This window comes from Acromyrmex echinatior, chromosome 18 (assembly GCF_024713525.1).
Source record: "Acromyrmex echinatior isolate Ae372 chromosome 18, ASM2471352v2, whole genome shotgun sequence".
Taxonomy (NCBI): Eukaryota; Metazoa; Arthropoda; class Insecta; order Hymenoptera; family Formicidae; genus Acromyrmex; species Acromyrmex echinatior.
Genome location: NC_141869.1, coordinates 6,028,719 through 6,040,644, shown reverse-complemented (window position 1 = coordinate 6,040,644; position 11,926 = coordinate 6,028,719). Strand labels below are relative to the sequence as shown.

Sequence of the window (11,926 nt, the reverse complement as noted above, 5' to 3'; positions counted from 1 at the left end):
GCAAGTGCGACGAATCGCGATCGACAGAAGCGGAACAGGAGAGGCAGACGGCGACGGAAGAGGAGCAGGAGGTGGTGGAGGAGGAGGAGGAGGAGGTGGGGGAGGAGGAGGAGAAGGAGGAGGAGGAGGAGGAAGAGGACAACGACGGCAACGAGGACGGACACGAGGACGACCGCCGAGGGCCGCCGACGACACGAAGATGCCGAGCGCGTCGTTTTCGTCGTCGCGCAGCTACGTGCGGAGGTCGCGTCGAAAAAACGGAAACAGGATCCCCTTGCCGAGAACGGGTAAGCCGAGTGAGCGAGCGAGCGAGCAAGCAAGCAAGCGAACGAGCGAGCGCAACGGAGAAAGAGCGAGTGAACAAACGAGAACGAGTGAGCTGGAGTGAACGAAGAGGGACGAACCGAGGGAGCAAGCGAGAGCGAGGAGACGAGACAAAGACGGCTTTTCCGAGTCGTCGCCGTCGCCGTCGCCGTCGCCGTCGAAGCTCTCTCGTCCAGGACTCTCACGTCCGCTCCATCTCTTCGTCGCTTCCGTCGTCCCGTCGAGACTCCACGTCGAGATCCTCCGGGGTGCTCGTGCCGTCGGTGACGATCCCCGAGACTCCACGCCTTTGTTCCCTGGGAACTATGTATGTACGCGGGGGCACGCGCCGCGTTTCCTGCTCGCCCTCGCTTCGATATCCGCCCATTTCTTCACGGCTTCTTTCTCCAGTCTCGCTTTTATCCTCCCACGATTCTCCCCCGGTTTCTTTTCTTCCGTTCTCCTGACAGTCTCGCTTGGAACAGCGGACTTTGGAAAGGTGCTAAAAGAGGTGACCTCAAACCTGTGTCCAGTGAAAAAGGAAAGAAAGATTGCTTTCGGAACTATAAATTTAGTGTTATAGTCTGATGATATATAGGGAATAGTCTGTTTTAAATATTCACGAGCTACTGCATGTATTTCATGTTTAGCTGCTTCGAATATATGCTCTATGCGTTTTGCAGCTGAGGTTAGGTAGCGTAGAATGTGCGCAATGATAAAACTGTCAATCGGAGTACTCTCGCTCGCAGTTGCAACGACAAAGGAGCAACGTAGTTAACATCAGATGACAGTCGCGTGTTTAACTGTTAAAACGTCAAGCTCCGCAATGCTGTCAATCGTATCCCGATCATTCGTGCTCCGGAATCTGCGCCACCCCCTCACCCCCCCCCCCTCCTCTCCTTGTTCGTGAATCGTTTTTCGGATTTACGAGCAATTTCCGATTGGCAGCTACTAACGGCCATATTGCTTTTCGGTATTTGTGAATAATTTCTGATTGGCGGCTGCGCGTCCACGGGAACGCGATACAGTTCGTGGACCGAGAGAAGGTTGCAACACTTTCTTTTTCTCTTCTTTTTTCTGCCGATGAGTTGCGGAACGCAGCGTCTCTCTCGCCATCGCGCGCTGCCGTCCGGGTAAACAATGGTGAACGAACGACTAATCGAACCGCCGGATACTGTTCAGCGGGTTCAGCCTTGAATGAGAGCGCGAATCGGCGAATTGATAAAATTGCAAACACCGTCAAATCGCAAATTCGAAGGTGCAATTTCGAAACGAGGACGAGAGGAAGCGTCGCGTGCTCGCCAACGGGAAACGGTGGGTGATCACTGTTGCAATAATATGTAGGGCCGAGTGTCTCCAGGCTATAATATAATAAGGGTTGAACGACCCCACGGTGGATCGAGGGTATGCGACCCTTAATGTAACGCAATATCGTGATGAATTGAAGTCTCCCGCTCCGTTGGAGAACATTTGCTTTTGTGTACCTCGTGCAGAAACGGTACCATACGTCCTATGAGCCGATCGTATCGATTCGCGATCTCCACTTCGTGATCAATCCGCCGGAATGTTGGCTCTGTAGTCGCCCTCTCTCTCTCTCTCCCTTCCTCTTCTTTCTTTTCCTCTTCGGTCTTTTTCTCCTTTTTCCTCCTCCCTCTCTCTCTCTCCCTCCCCCTCTCTCTCCCTCTCTCTCTCTCTCTCTTTCTCTCCTCATTTCCGACTCGCCAGCGATCCAGCTGGAACGCGGCGCAGCTTGCGAGATGCACGTCGATCGGTGCCGAATTTTCCGGTCCGAGAGAGGGAGAGCGATCGAGGATGAAACGGAGAGAGGAGGAGAGTAGAAGCGGGAGAACAAACGGAAGCAAAATGGGAGGACGAGTGAGCGAATATTCTTGGGACCATTGAAGCTGTGACGTCCAAATATTCCGAGAGATTCAGTTGTCGTTAAATGATTATTAGCACGCACGACGATACTTGAGATTCTTATTGTTAGAAAGACACAAAACAATATATATTGAAAATTATGTTGAAAATTAATTGGCTTTTACGGATGGGAAAGTCACTGTAGTAATGTTGAAACAGTTTTGAAACATCTTTTTGAAACAAGAAATAATGAATTATAATAAAACTTAAGGAAAAGCTGTAAGATTCTAAAAATAGACCTCTATATTCTAAAGAATGCTCTATACTGAGAAAAATTTTTATTTGAAAGCGAACGAACCAGAAAATTCTAATTATATCACTCAGATTTTTGATTATCTCAACTAGAATTATAATAGATTCAATCATAAAGTTCTATTCACATCAATTAAAATTTTGGTTATTTCAACTAAAATTATAATAGATTCAACCAGAAAGTTTTGATTTGTTCATTTTCAATCAGAATTCCAGTTAATGCAATTAGACTCTTTTTACAGTGTACTTAAATTCTAAAAGATGCTCTATTTAAGCTCAAATATAATTAAATGACATAGCTTGATATTGCTGATACAGATATTAGGACGTTTATATTTGCGAAAGTCACAGATAAAAATAAAAATGATGTCATCCGATATAATCTCGTACTGGGAAAAGTGTCTGATTGAATTAATCGGAATTCTCATTGCAAATTGGTGAATTAGAATTTTCTGGTTCTAAAATCTATTCAAATTCTAATTCTTTAAATAACTAGAATTCTGATTAATATAATCAAACTCTTTTGGTTCATTTATTTTCAACCAGATATATTTCTCAGCGTGACAGGTGCTCGAGGATCGATCTTCTACGATCGTTGGAATTACATCGTCCAGGATTTGTCGAAAGACAAGACACTTCTAAAAGAGTTTTTTTGCAGGAGAGGAAAAAGAGTGAAGGAGAAGGGGGAGGGGGAGAGAGAGAGAGAGAGAGACTCGATGTCTGTTACGCGGTATCGATGCGTTTTGAGTGACGAATTACCAGTGCTCCACTTTCGCGAGAAGACTCGGCGTGACCCGGAAACGTGATCGAGAGTATCCCCGGCCCCCAGAAATCGGCGTGTCTCGGTGGATCCCACACGAGCAGCGCCCTCCCGTGCTGCGTGTATCCGCCGCGTGTGCCAGCAACCAGCTAGAAAGTGAAACGTCAAGGCGCTGTTTACGGAACGGAACCGAATGAAGCCATGCATGATGACGATTCGATGCCCGTTGAGTACGCGAAAACGATTCGAAAATGAATGGAGATAGGTCGTAGTGCCGGGCCTTAATCATCAATGAACTTTTGTCAACTTATACCTTGGCATAAATCTTTGTCTCGCGATTACGGAGATCGGATTTGACGAAAGCCTATGTGTGCTCACACATTTCATAGTAATCGTAGACGTATTATTGGGAAAGATACAACACGATGTATTAATAGTTGTTTATTGCACAATGCGCACTCTTTGATTTTACGATATGTTCGACACATATGCATAGCTGAAAGTTTGTGTTAAATTTAACATATTTCACGTATCCCAAATGATCCACTCAAATGTTCGCTCAAATGTTTATGTTCATTTAATACAAGATGAATATATTAGAAAGTAACACAAATATTATATTTAAAAATTAAAACAAAAAAGATAAAATTGACAATGTTCGTAAGCAAACTGAAAAAACTACAATATTTTTTAAAATTAACATTTATGATATGTTAAATTAAAATGTATTTTATTCATTTATCTTAAAATTTACATTTAAAATCACATCATTTATCCACTCATAAGTTGTATTACTCTGGAATATTGAATATGAAATTATATTACTAAAAAATGAATATTAATTTCACTCAAATGATTTTAATAATATAATCACATTATTAACACTCGAATATATTAATAATTCAACACAAAATTTTTTTGAGTGAACTATTTTCAACACAAATACAAAGTATTTTTTATTGTGTAGTGTAAGAATTATATTGTTATCATCATATTTATTTACGTTATATAGTTGACGTTAAAAAATTGAACTAGCAAACTCGTGTGGGCCATTTTCATTGTTCGTGATTTCATCATTGCACATTGATGTGCAATTGGATTTGCATAATGTCAACAATTACATGGAAATACATGTAATCGCAACGTTGTTTTTTATTAACAGATTCTCCATGCGGGCTTGCGACATTATACACTTGACAATTTATGCCGTAGCATTTGTAAAACAAGGTCACTTTGTATCACTATGTAAATTCTCTAATGGTCCCTGGTTTACTATAAATTACATGGCAGATAGCAAATGTTTGCACATGCAGTTACAAATGCTTTTTGTTTATATTATATATGATATATAATATGATAATTGTTATGATATATACAATACAAGAATGTAATGTTATACAAGCTTATTTATGTTCGCGCAGAGAGAATGATAGAGAGAGAGAGAGAGAGAGAGAGAGAGAGAAGGAGGGAGGGAGAGAGACTGCTTTCTATCCTGCTTAACTTCTAGAAATGTGCAAAAATAAACAAAAATAGAAACTTAAAACGATCTCTTTCTTTTCAGGGAACTTTGGAAGATTTTATATCTCCTTTGAGGTTTTTGGAAAAAGTATTCGTTTCTATTTCTTTTTTTGTTTCCTTTTTTTCTAACGATTATGTTTTGTGTTCTTAGCCGAGCCGTGCGATCTACCATGTCCAACGGCCAATCAGATCATTCCAGTAGTAGTTGGCGGTGGAGGCGGAGGAAGTGGTGCACGAGGCTCGTCCCCTAGTGTATCCGGAGTTGCTGCTCCCTCACCATCACCTCAATCGCACTCGTCGCCATATGACCTGAGACGTAAAAGCCCACCGCATCCTGATCCAGCGCCTGGCACGAGTTCTGCTCTTCCGCCATCGGGTGGTATTGCTGCTACTTTTGGTTCATCGTCTTTACCGGCGAGGAAGCGACCAAGACGAACATGTTCGTTGTCCACAGATGGTACGTCTCAAGATGATTATTAATTTTTGAACAATAGAATTAGAAACTGCTCTGTTGGAAAATAAAGAATTACTCTTTACAGAATGGGAAAGAAACAGGCTCATATTTTGAAGCAAAAAATACAATGAAATAATGATTTATAACGGATTTTATTTGAGTAAAAGATTTTAAAAATAGACCTTCGTCCTCTAAAGATTAACACATAATAGTGGACATATCATAAATATTTATTACTCTGTATGATATATACGCAACACAAAAATCTTAATAGCTTATTTAATGATGTGCTCATTTCTTAATATATATCTTTAGAAATTCAACTTGAAGTTTGCTAAATCCTAATCGATTCAACTTTTATTTTTTACAGGTATAAATACAAATACGGCAGCGCATTACCTCCAATATGAACTCCCCGATGAAGTGCTACTCACAATATTTAATTATCTAATGGAACAAGATCTTTGCCGCGTATCACAAGTCTGCAAGCGATTCCAAGTAATTGCGAACGATACGGAATTATGGAAATCTCTATACCAACAGGTCTACGAATACGACCTGCCACTGTTTAATCCAGGGCCATGTAAATTTGAGTTTGTCTCACCGGACGAAACTGAGTATCAGAATCCATGGAAGGAAAGTTTTAGGCAGCTATACAGAGGCGTGCACGTGCGACCTGGCTTTCAAGACTTAAAGTTTAAGGGCCGTAATCTGCCGTACTTCAACACGGTTCAAGGCGCGTTGGATTACGTCGATGAGTACAGGAGCAATAGCGCATCGGTAAACAGCGGTGCTACAACTGCGAGCGGCCAAGGTTGTTGCAACAGCACTTCACAAACCAGCGGAGAGGATACATCGACGCAACATTTAGTCTTTTTACATGCTGGCACATATAGAGGCGAATTCCTTGTGATCGATAGCGATGTAGCATTGATTGGTGCAGCGCCAGGAAATGTCGCGGAATCCGTTATTCTGGAACGAGAAAGCGAGTCAACGGTTATGTTTGTGGAAGGTGCAAAACGCGCTTATGCCGGGCATCTCACATTGAAATTCACACCCGATGTTACGAGTACTGTACCACATCATAAACATTATTGTTTGGAAGTTGGCGAAAATTGCAGTCCCACTGTCGATCATTGTATCATCAGAAGCTCGAGCGTTGGTAAGTGTGCACTTAATATCTTTATAAATTGGACATATTATTGATTGAAATATTTTAATAAAAATTTAGAACTTAAGTTTTGGAATTACCTCCATATAAAAAATATAAATAATATCTATATTTCTTATTTTATTTTCTTTCAATATAGATTAACTTTAATCTCTGTTTAATTTACTCTTTATCCTTTTCTAATTCTTAAAACTAGAAAAAAATAAATTAAACCAAGATTAGAATTCTACATTAGTAGAAACGGACATAATCTTTTAAAGAATAGAATGAGTTATCTTCAAGTCATATTTATACTTAATTCAATATATAATATAAATTTATGTGTAATATACAGTATACAATGTTTGTGTGTAAATTGGCAATTTTATTAAAATTTTTAGTTGGTGCAGCGGTTTGTGTATCAGGCGTAGGTGCTAATCCATTAGTGAAGAACTGCGACATATCAGACTGTGAGAATGTTGGCTTGTATGTGACTGACTACGCCCAAGGCACATATGAGGATAATGAGATCTCACGGAATGCTCTCGCTGGTATCTGGGTGAAGAATTACGCGAATCCCATCATGCGACGGAATCACATTCATCACGGTCGCGATGTCGGAATATTCACGTTCGATAATGGGCTTGGTTACTTTGAAGCCAACGATATTCACAACAATCGGATAGCAGGTTTTGAGGTAAAAGCTGGTGCTAATCCTACTGTTGTTCATTGTGAAATCCATCATGGTCAGACTGGGGGTATTTATGTGCACGAGAACGGTCTGGGACAATTCATCGATAACAAGATTCATTCAAACAATTTTGCTGGCGTATGGATCACGTCGAACTCTAATCCGACTATACGTCGAAATGAAATATACAATGGCCATCAAGGTGGAGTGTACATTTTCGGCGAGGGTAGAGGTTTGATCGAACACAACAACATTTACGGCAATGCACTAGCTGGTATACAAATTAGAACAAACTCGGATCCGATCGTCCGGCACAATAAAATACATCACGGTCAGCACGGCGGTATTTATGTGCACGAAAAAGGCCAGGGCTTAATAGAGGAAAACGAGGTATATGCCAATACTTTGGCAGGCGTATGGATCACAACGGGTTCGACGCCGGTTTTAAGGCGAAATCGAATTCACAGTGGTAAACAAGTCGGCGTATATTTTTACGACAACGGCCATGGGAAATTGGAGGACAATGATATTTTCAATCACTTGTATTCAGGAGTACAAATAAGGTAATTTTTACTTTCGAAAAGATCGTAGGCTTAGATGCTTTGATGTTTAGCGATAAGAAAATTGGCTGAATGCGTGCTTCTTCTGCAGGACTGGTAGTAATCCGGTCATACGTGGTAATAAGATATGGGGAGGACAAAACGGCGGAGTTCTAGTGTATAATAGTGGCTTAGGCTTACTCGAACAAAATGAGATTTTTGACAATGCAATGGCTGGCGTTTGGATTAAAACGGACAGCAATCCAACTCTTAAAAGAAACAAGATATTCGATGGAAGAGACGGCGGAATTTGTATATTTAATGGAGGCAAAGGTAAAACGGTTTTTCTTTTTAATTGTGAAATTTTGGCTTATGTATTATTAGTTAATGACATTCTGATGAATAATCATACATTAAGCGATAAAGTTCTTTTAAATAATTTATAGTTTTATTTTTGAAATTTATCATGATATTAATCAAACATTTTATTTGTTTTTACTAAAATTTGTGCCAAAAAAATTTTAGTGCATATTGAAATACATTGCAAGTATTCGAACTTAGTTATTCCAACTTGTAATTTATAATTAATGATTAATAATTAATAATTAATGATTTTTTTGTATAGTAATTATCTAAACTCTTTGATCATAAAAAGTTATTATTATAAAAATTAATTGTAATATGAAGATAATATCTATAATAATGGGTGAGATTGAATAAATATATTTCATTGAGAAGTAGATAGAATCATGATTTTCGCGTTTCTCGATACAGGTATTTTGGAAGAGAATGACATATTTCGCAATGCGCAAGCTGGTGTGCTTATATCGACACAATCGCAACCGATCCTGAGGAGGAACCGGATTTTCGACGGATTGGCGGCCGGTGTTGAAATAACTAACAACGCCACTGCTACCCTGGAATTCAATCAAATATTCAATAATCGATTCGGCGGTCTGTGTCTGGCGAGTGGGGTGCAACCGACAACTAGAGGTAAACACTCGCTTCCAATAGCTAATCGTCGGCGCTTTTAACGAAAAAGTATTGCATTTCTTTTGGTTTTTAGGCAATAAAATATTTAATAATCAAGACGCGGTGGAGAAAGCAGTTGGGAATGGTCAATGTTTATACAAAATCTCTTCGTACACTTCCTTCCCTATGCACGACTTCTATCGATGTCAAACGTGTAACACGACAGATCGAAACGCGATATGCGTCAACTGTATAAAAACTTGTCACGCCGGTCACGATGTGGAATTCATCAGACATGATCGGTGAGTTTGCATGTTCGATTCCGTGCATTATTTAAGTGTACTCGCCATAAGTGGAGTAATCGCTTAATGTAATTGTGTGCGTTAATTATTTCTAGATTCTTTTGCGATTGCGGCGCCGGAACATTGAGCAATCAGTGTCAACTGCAGGGTGAACCTACGCAAGACACGGATACGTTGTACGATAGTGCGGCGCCCATGGAATCGCATACACTTATGGTCAACTAGGAACTAACCTAAAATAATTTAAACAATCAAACAATGTTTAGAGCCGTAAGTCCATTAATATTGCGAGCACACGCAGTAAATTTATTGCCGAGTTCTTTATCATAATATTTGGTTTATATCGTCATTATATCATTGTTATACTTTAAAAAAATTCTATTTATTGCAATGATTTTATTTTTATTGTTAATATGATATATTACGATATAATATGAATCACACAAACACATAGTATGTATCAGTAATATTACTTCAATTGTAATGTGATACATGATATTGTTATATATTATTTATTTTTTTTATCGAAATCACGATCTTTGTCTTTCATACATTATTTGCTTTAATTTTTACGTGAATATATTCCATTTTTATATAAACGTTTATTACATCACATTACGAATAATATAATAGATTTTTTAGACGAATTAATAATTTATCCACTAATTTAAGCACATCTTAAATAATTAATTGGATTGGTTATCTTTTCTGAGTTTATTAAAATTACGATGATGTGAATTCACCTATATTTTATTGCAAATGTTGTTTCTTTTTGATTGATTGTTAAAGATTTTTAAAAGAAATGAAAAATTGTTTCTTTTTCTTTAAAGTCAATAAAGAACTCGGCAATCTAATCGCTAAGAAAGCGATAATAATAAAATAACAAAGAAAGCCCTCATATGTGTAAAACATACAGTATCGTATTAGGTATATCAAATTAATTTAAATGTGTAAACACGAGGGAAACGCTAGGCTAATCATAAATCGAACTTTTCACGTGACTCTTTTTATTGAGGTTCTACAATCCTTAAAATCTTCATGTAACAAGAAAGTGCAGTGCTGTAAAAACGAAATGAAGAAGGAAGAGAAACATGTGTATACGCCATAATGACACTCGACACCTCGTAATACGCTCTAATGTACTGCTTAAAACTTAACGAAAACCGCGATAACGTAGATAAGACGAATGTAAGTTCGCACAGTGTGAAACAATATATCCGGAATGTAAATTGTGTATATCGAACGCGAACCAGTAATAACGCTGAGGGCGAATAATACAGTCATATTATCTACTTTTGAGCAGAAACATCAATCTACAATGAAAGAACGTAAAACATATAGATAAAATTTGCATTCGATTAAACTGATAAAAGGGGATTTAATCTTACCAGTGTATAAAAGGAACGCAAGCAGTGCGCGTCGTTGAGTGCCGCACTCGAAATTGCAAAACTGAAAATCTTGAATCTCACTTCACATAACAAAAAAAAAAGCAAAAAGACTGTAAACCAACGGGTCACGATTATCAAGTGCAACTTCATTGATCAATGATCGAATCTATGCGGTACAAAACGAGAGGAGATGGAACGAAGAGGCTGGGAAACCAACAAGACGAAGATCTGCAAGACACACCGGAACGAATGTCTAAAATATGTGATATACAAAACTCACACAGGTGGAATAATCAAAATAAAAGTAAACGTGCTGCTAATTTTTCGATGTAAACATACCTCGTAATTAACGCGTAACAATTCCATTAATCGCGATGGTGAATTATGTGATGGTCCTAAGTTGCCCCCATACGGGCGAAGTGCATAATAAGGATGGGATAAATGTTGAAAACTAAATTTAAAACTTACGACGGGAAGAGTGAGAAAAAAAAGAGTGCGTACACGCGGAAATGTACGACGGTGTATACCAGTGAAAAAAAAACGAAAGGGATGAAAACGGAAACAGTTAAGCGCTCGAAATAGAAGATGTACTGTCCGAGGAACAGTTTTTAAAAAGTCTCGAATTTTTCAGAGTAATCAGATTTTTTTAATTATTACGTTAGTGAGTAAAAAAAGTCTAATTACCTTATTGTAACATGTAATTTTTCCGGGAGCGGCGCGCGCGCTCCCGTGCGAGGAAAGGAAGCGCCTATTAGCGATATAATTTTAGACCGAAATCACCTTTATTTACGCAAATGGTATACATATATAGATAAGTAGAGAGGAGCGGACTGTCGTGAAGCGTTTATCATTGTGAGTTTTGTTCGGAATTTGACAATTCGTAATTCGTTACTCTATGTGTATATTCTGTGGTATCTTTTGTATGTCGTGAACGGCAAGGAGGCGCACGAAAATTGCCTTTCAGCTTACCGCGACTCAGGAGGATAATATATTATATAGATACATATGTGTGTATGTGTATCTATATATAAATACATATATAAAAGTATATATATAAAAGTACTACATAGTTCAATGCTCGAACAGTCTCATGTGAAGTAAAAGATCCGGATTCGTTCTCCGGACGACTATTCTGAATATACAACACTAAGAATTTTAAGTACAAAATATCTCTGAGATATGTGTTTAAACGTGTGTGTATATATAATATATATATTAGGTGTTGGAATTAATTCGTAGCGTTTTACAAGTGATGGGAAGTACTTTCATTAAAAACGCTACGAATTAATTCCAACACCTAATATATATATATATATATACACAATACAAGTATACTTATTTATGTACACATATATGTACAAATATGTGTACATTAAGTGTATAGCAGAGATATTTTATATATATACATTTAGTTACCTTGAGATTAAATTTATCTTTTGCACAGACTTCGTTTGTCAGAGATATGTGTACATGGATATATATATTCATATACGCAAAAACACATATATATGGTATGTATATATTTACAAATAGTACTGAATGGGAGAAGATATTAAGTGAAAGGCATTTTTCACGCAGTATGTCGCATTAAATTTAAAAAAGGGAAAAAGATGTATATCGAATCTTTTGGGTTCTTGAGTGATATATTGTATGATCTGTTGTTTTGTTTAATAATTG

The 11,926-nt window shown here is 38.3% G+C and overlaps 1 protein-coding gene across 1 annotated transcript; it reads left to right on the top strand.

Annotated features, from left to right (window-relative positions):
* The first annotated feature begins 95 nt into the window (after positions 1 to 95).
* Positions 96 to 10,357, top strand: FBXO11 (F-box protein 11). The gene is made up of 8 exons (XM_011053989.2): positions 96 to 287; positions 4,905 to 5,210; positions 5,578 to 6,369; positions 6,759 to 7,611; positions 7,700 to 7,920; positions 8,362 to 8,580; positions 8,654 to 8,861; positions 8,957 to 10,357. Exons 1-8 carry the CDS (start codon positions 200 to 202, stop codon positions 9,084 to 9,086), a joined length of 2,817 nt encoding a protein of 938 aa, XP_011052291.1. The 5' UTR covers positions 96 to 199; the 3' UTR covers positions 9,087 to 10,357.
* The last annotated feature ends 1,569 nt before the right edge of the window (positions 10,358 to 11,926 follow it).

Bases quoted from the DNA above. Each gene is read 5' to 3' on its own strand.
- FBXO11 (XM_011053989.2), top strand. From the start codon at position 200: ATGCCGAGCGCGTCGTTTTCGTCGTCGCGCAGCTACGTGCGGAGGTCG. The intron at 6,370-6,758 runs GTAAGTGTGCAC...TAAAATTTTTAG, and splicing joins CATCAGAAGCTCGAGCGTTG to TTGGTGCAGCGGTTTGTGTA. The intron at 8,862-8,956 runs GTGAGTTTGCAT...AATTATTTCTAG, and splicing joins GAATTCATCAGACATGATCG to ATTCTTTTGCGATTGCGGCG.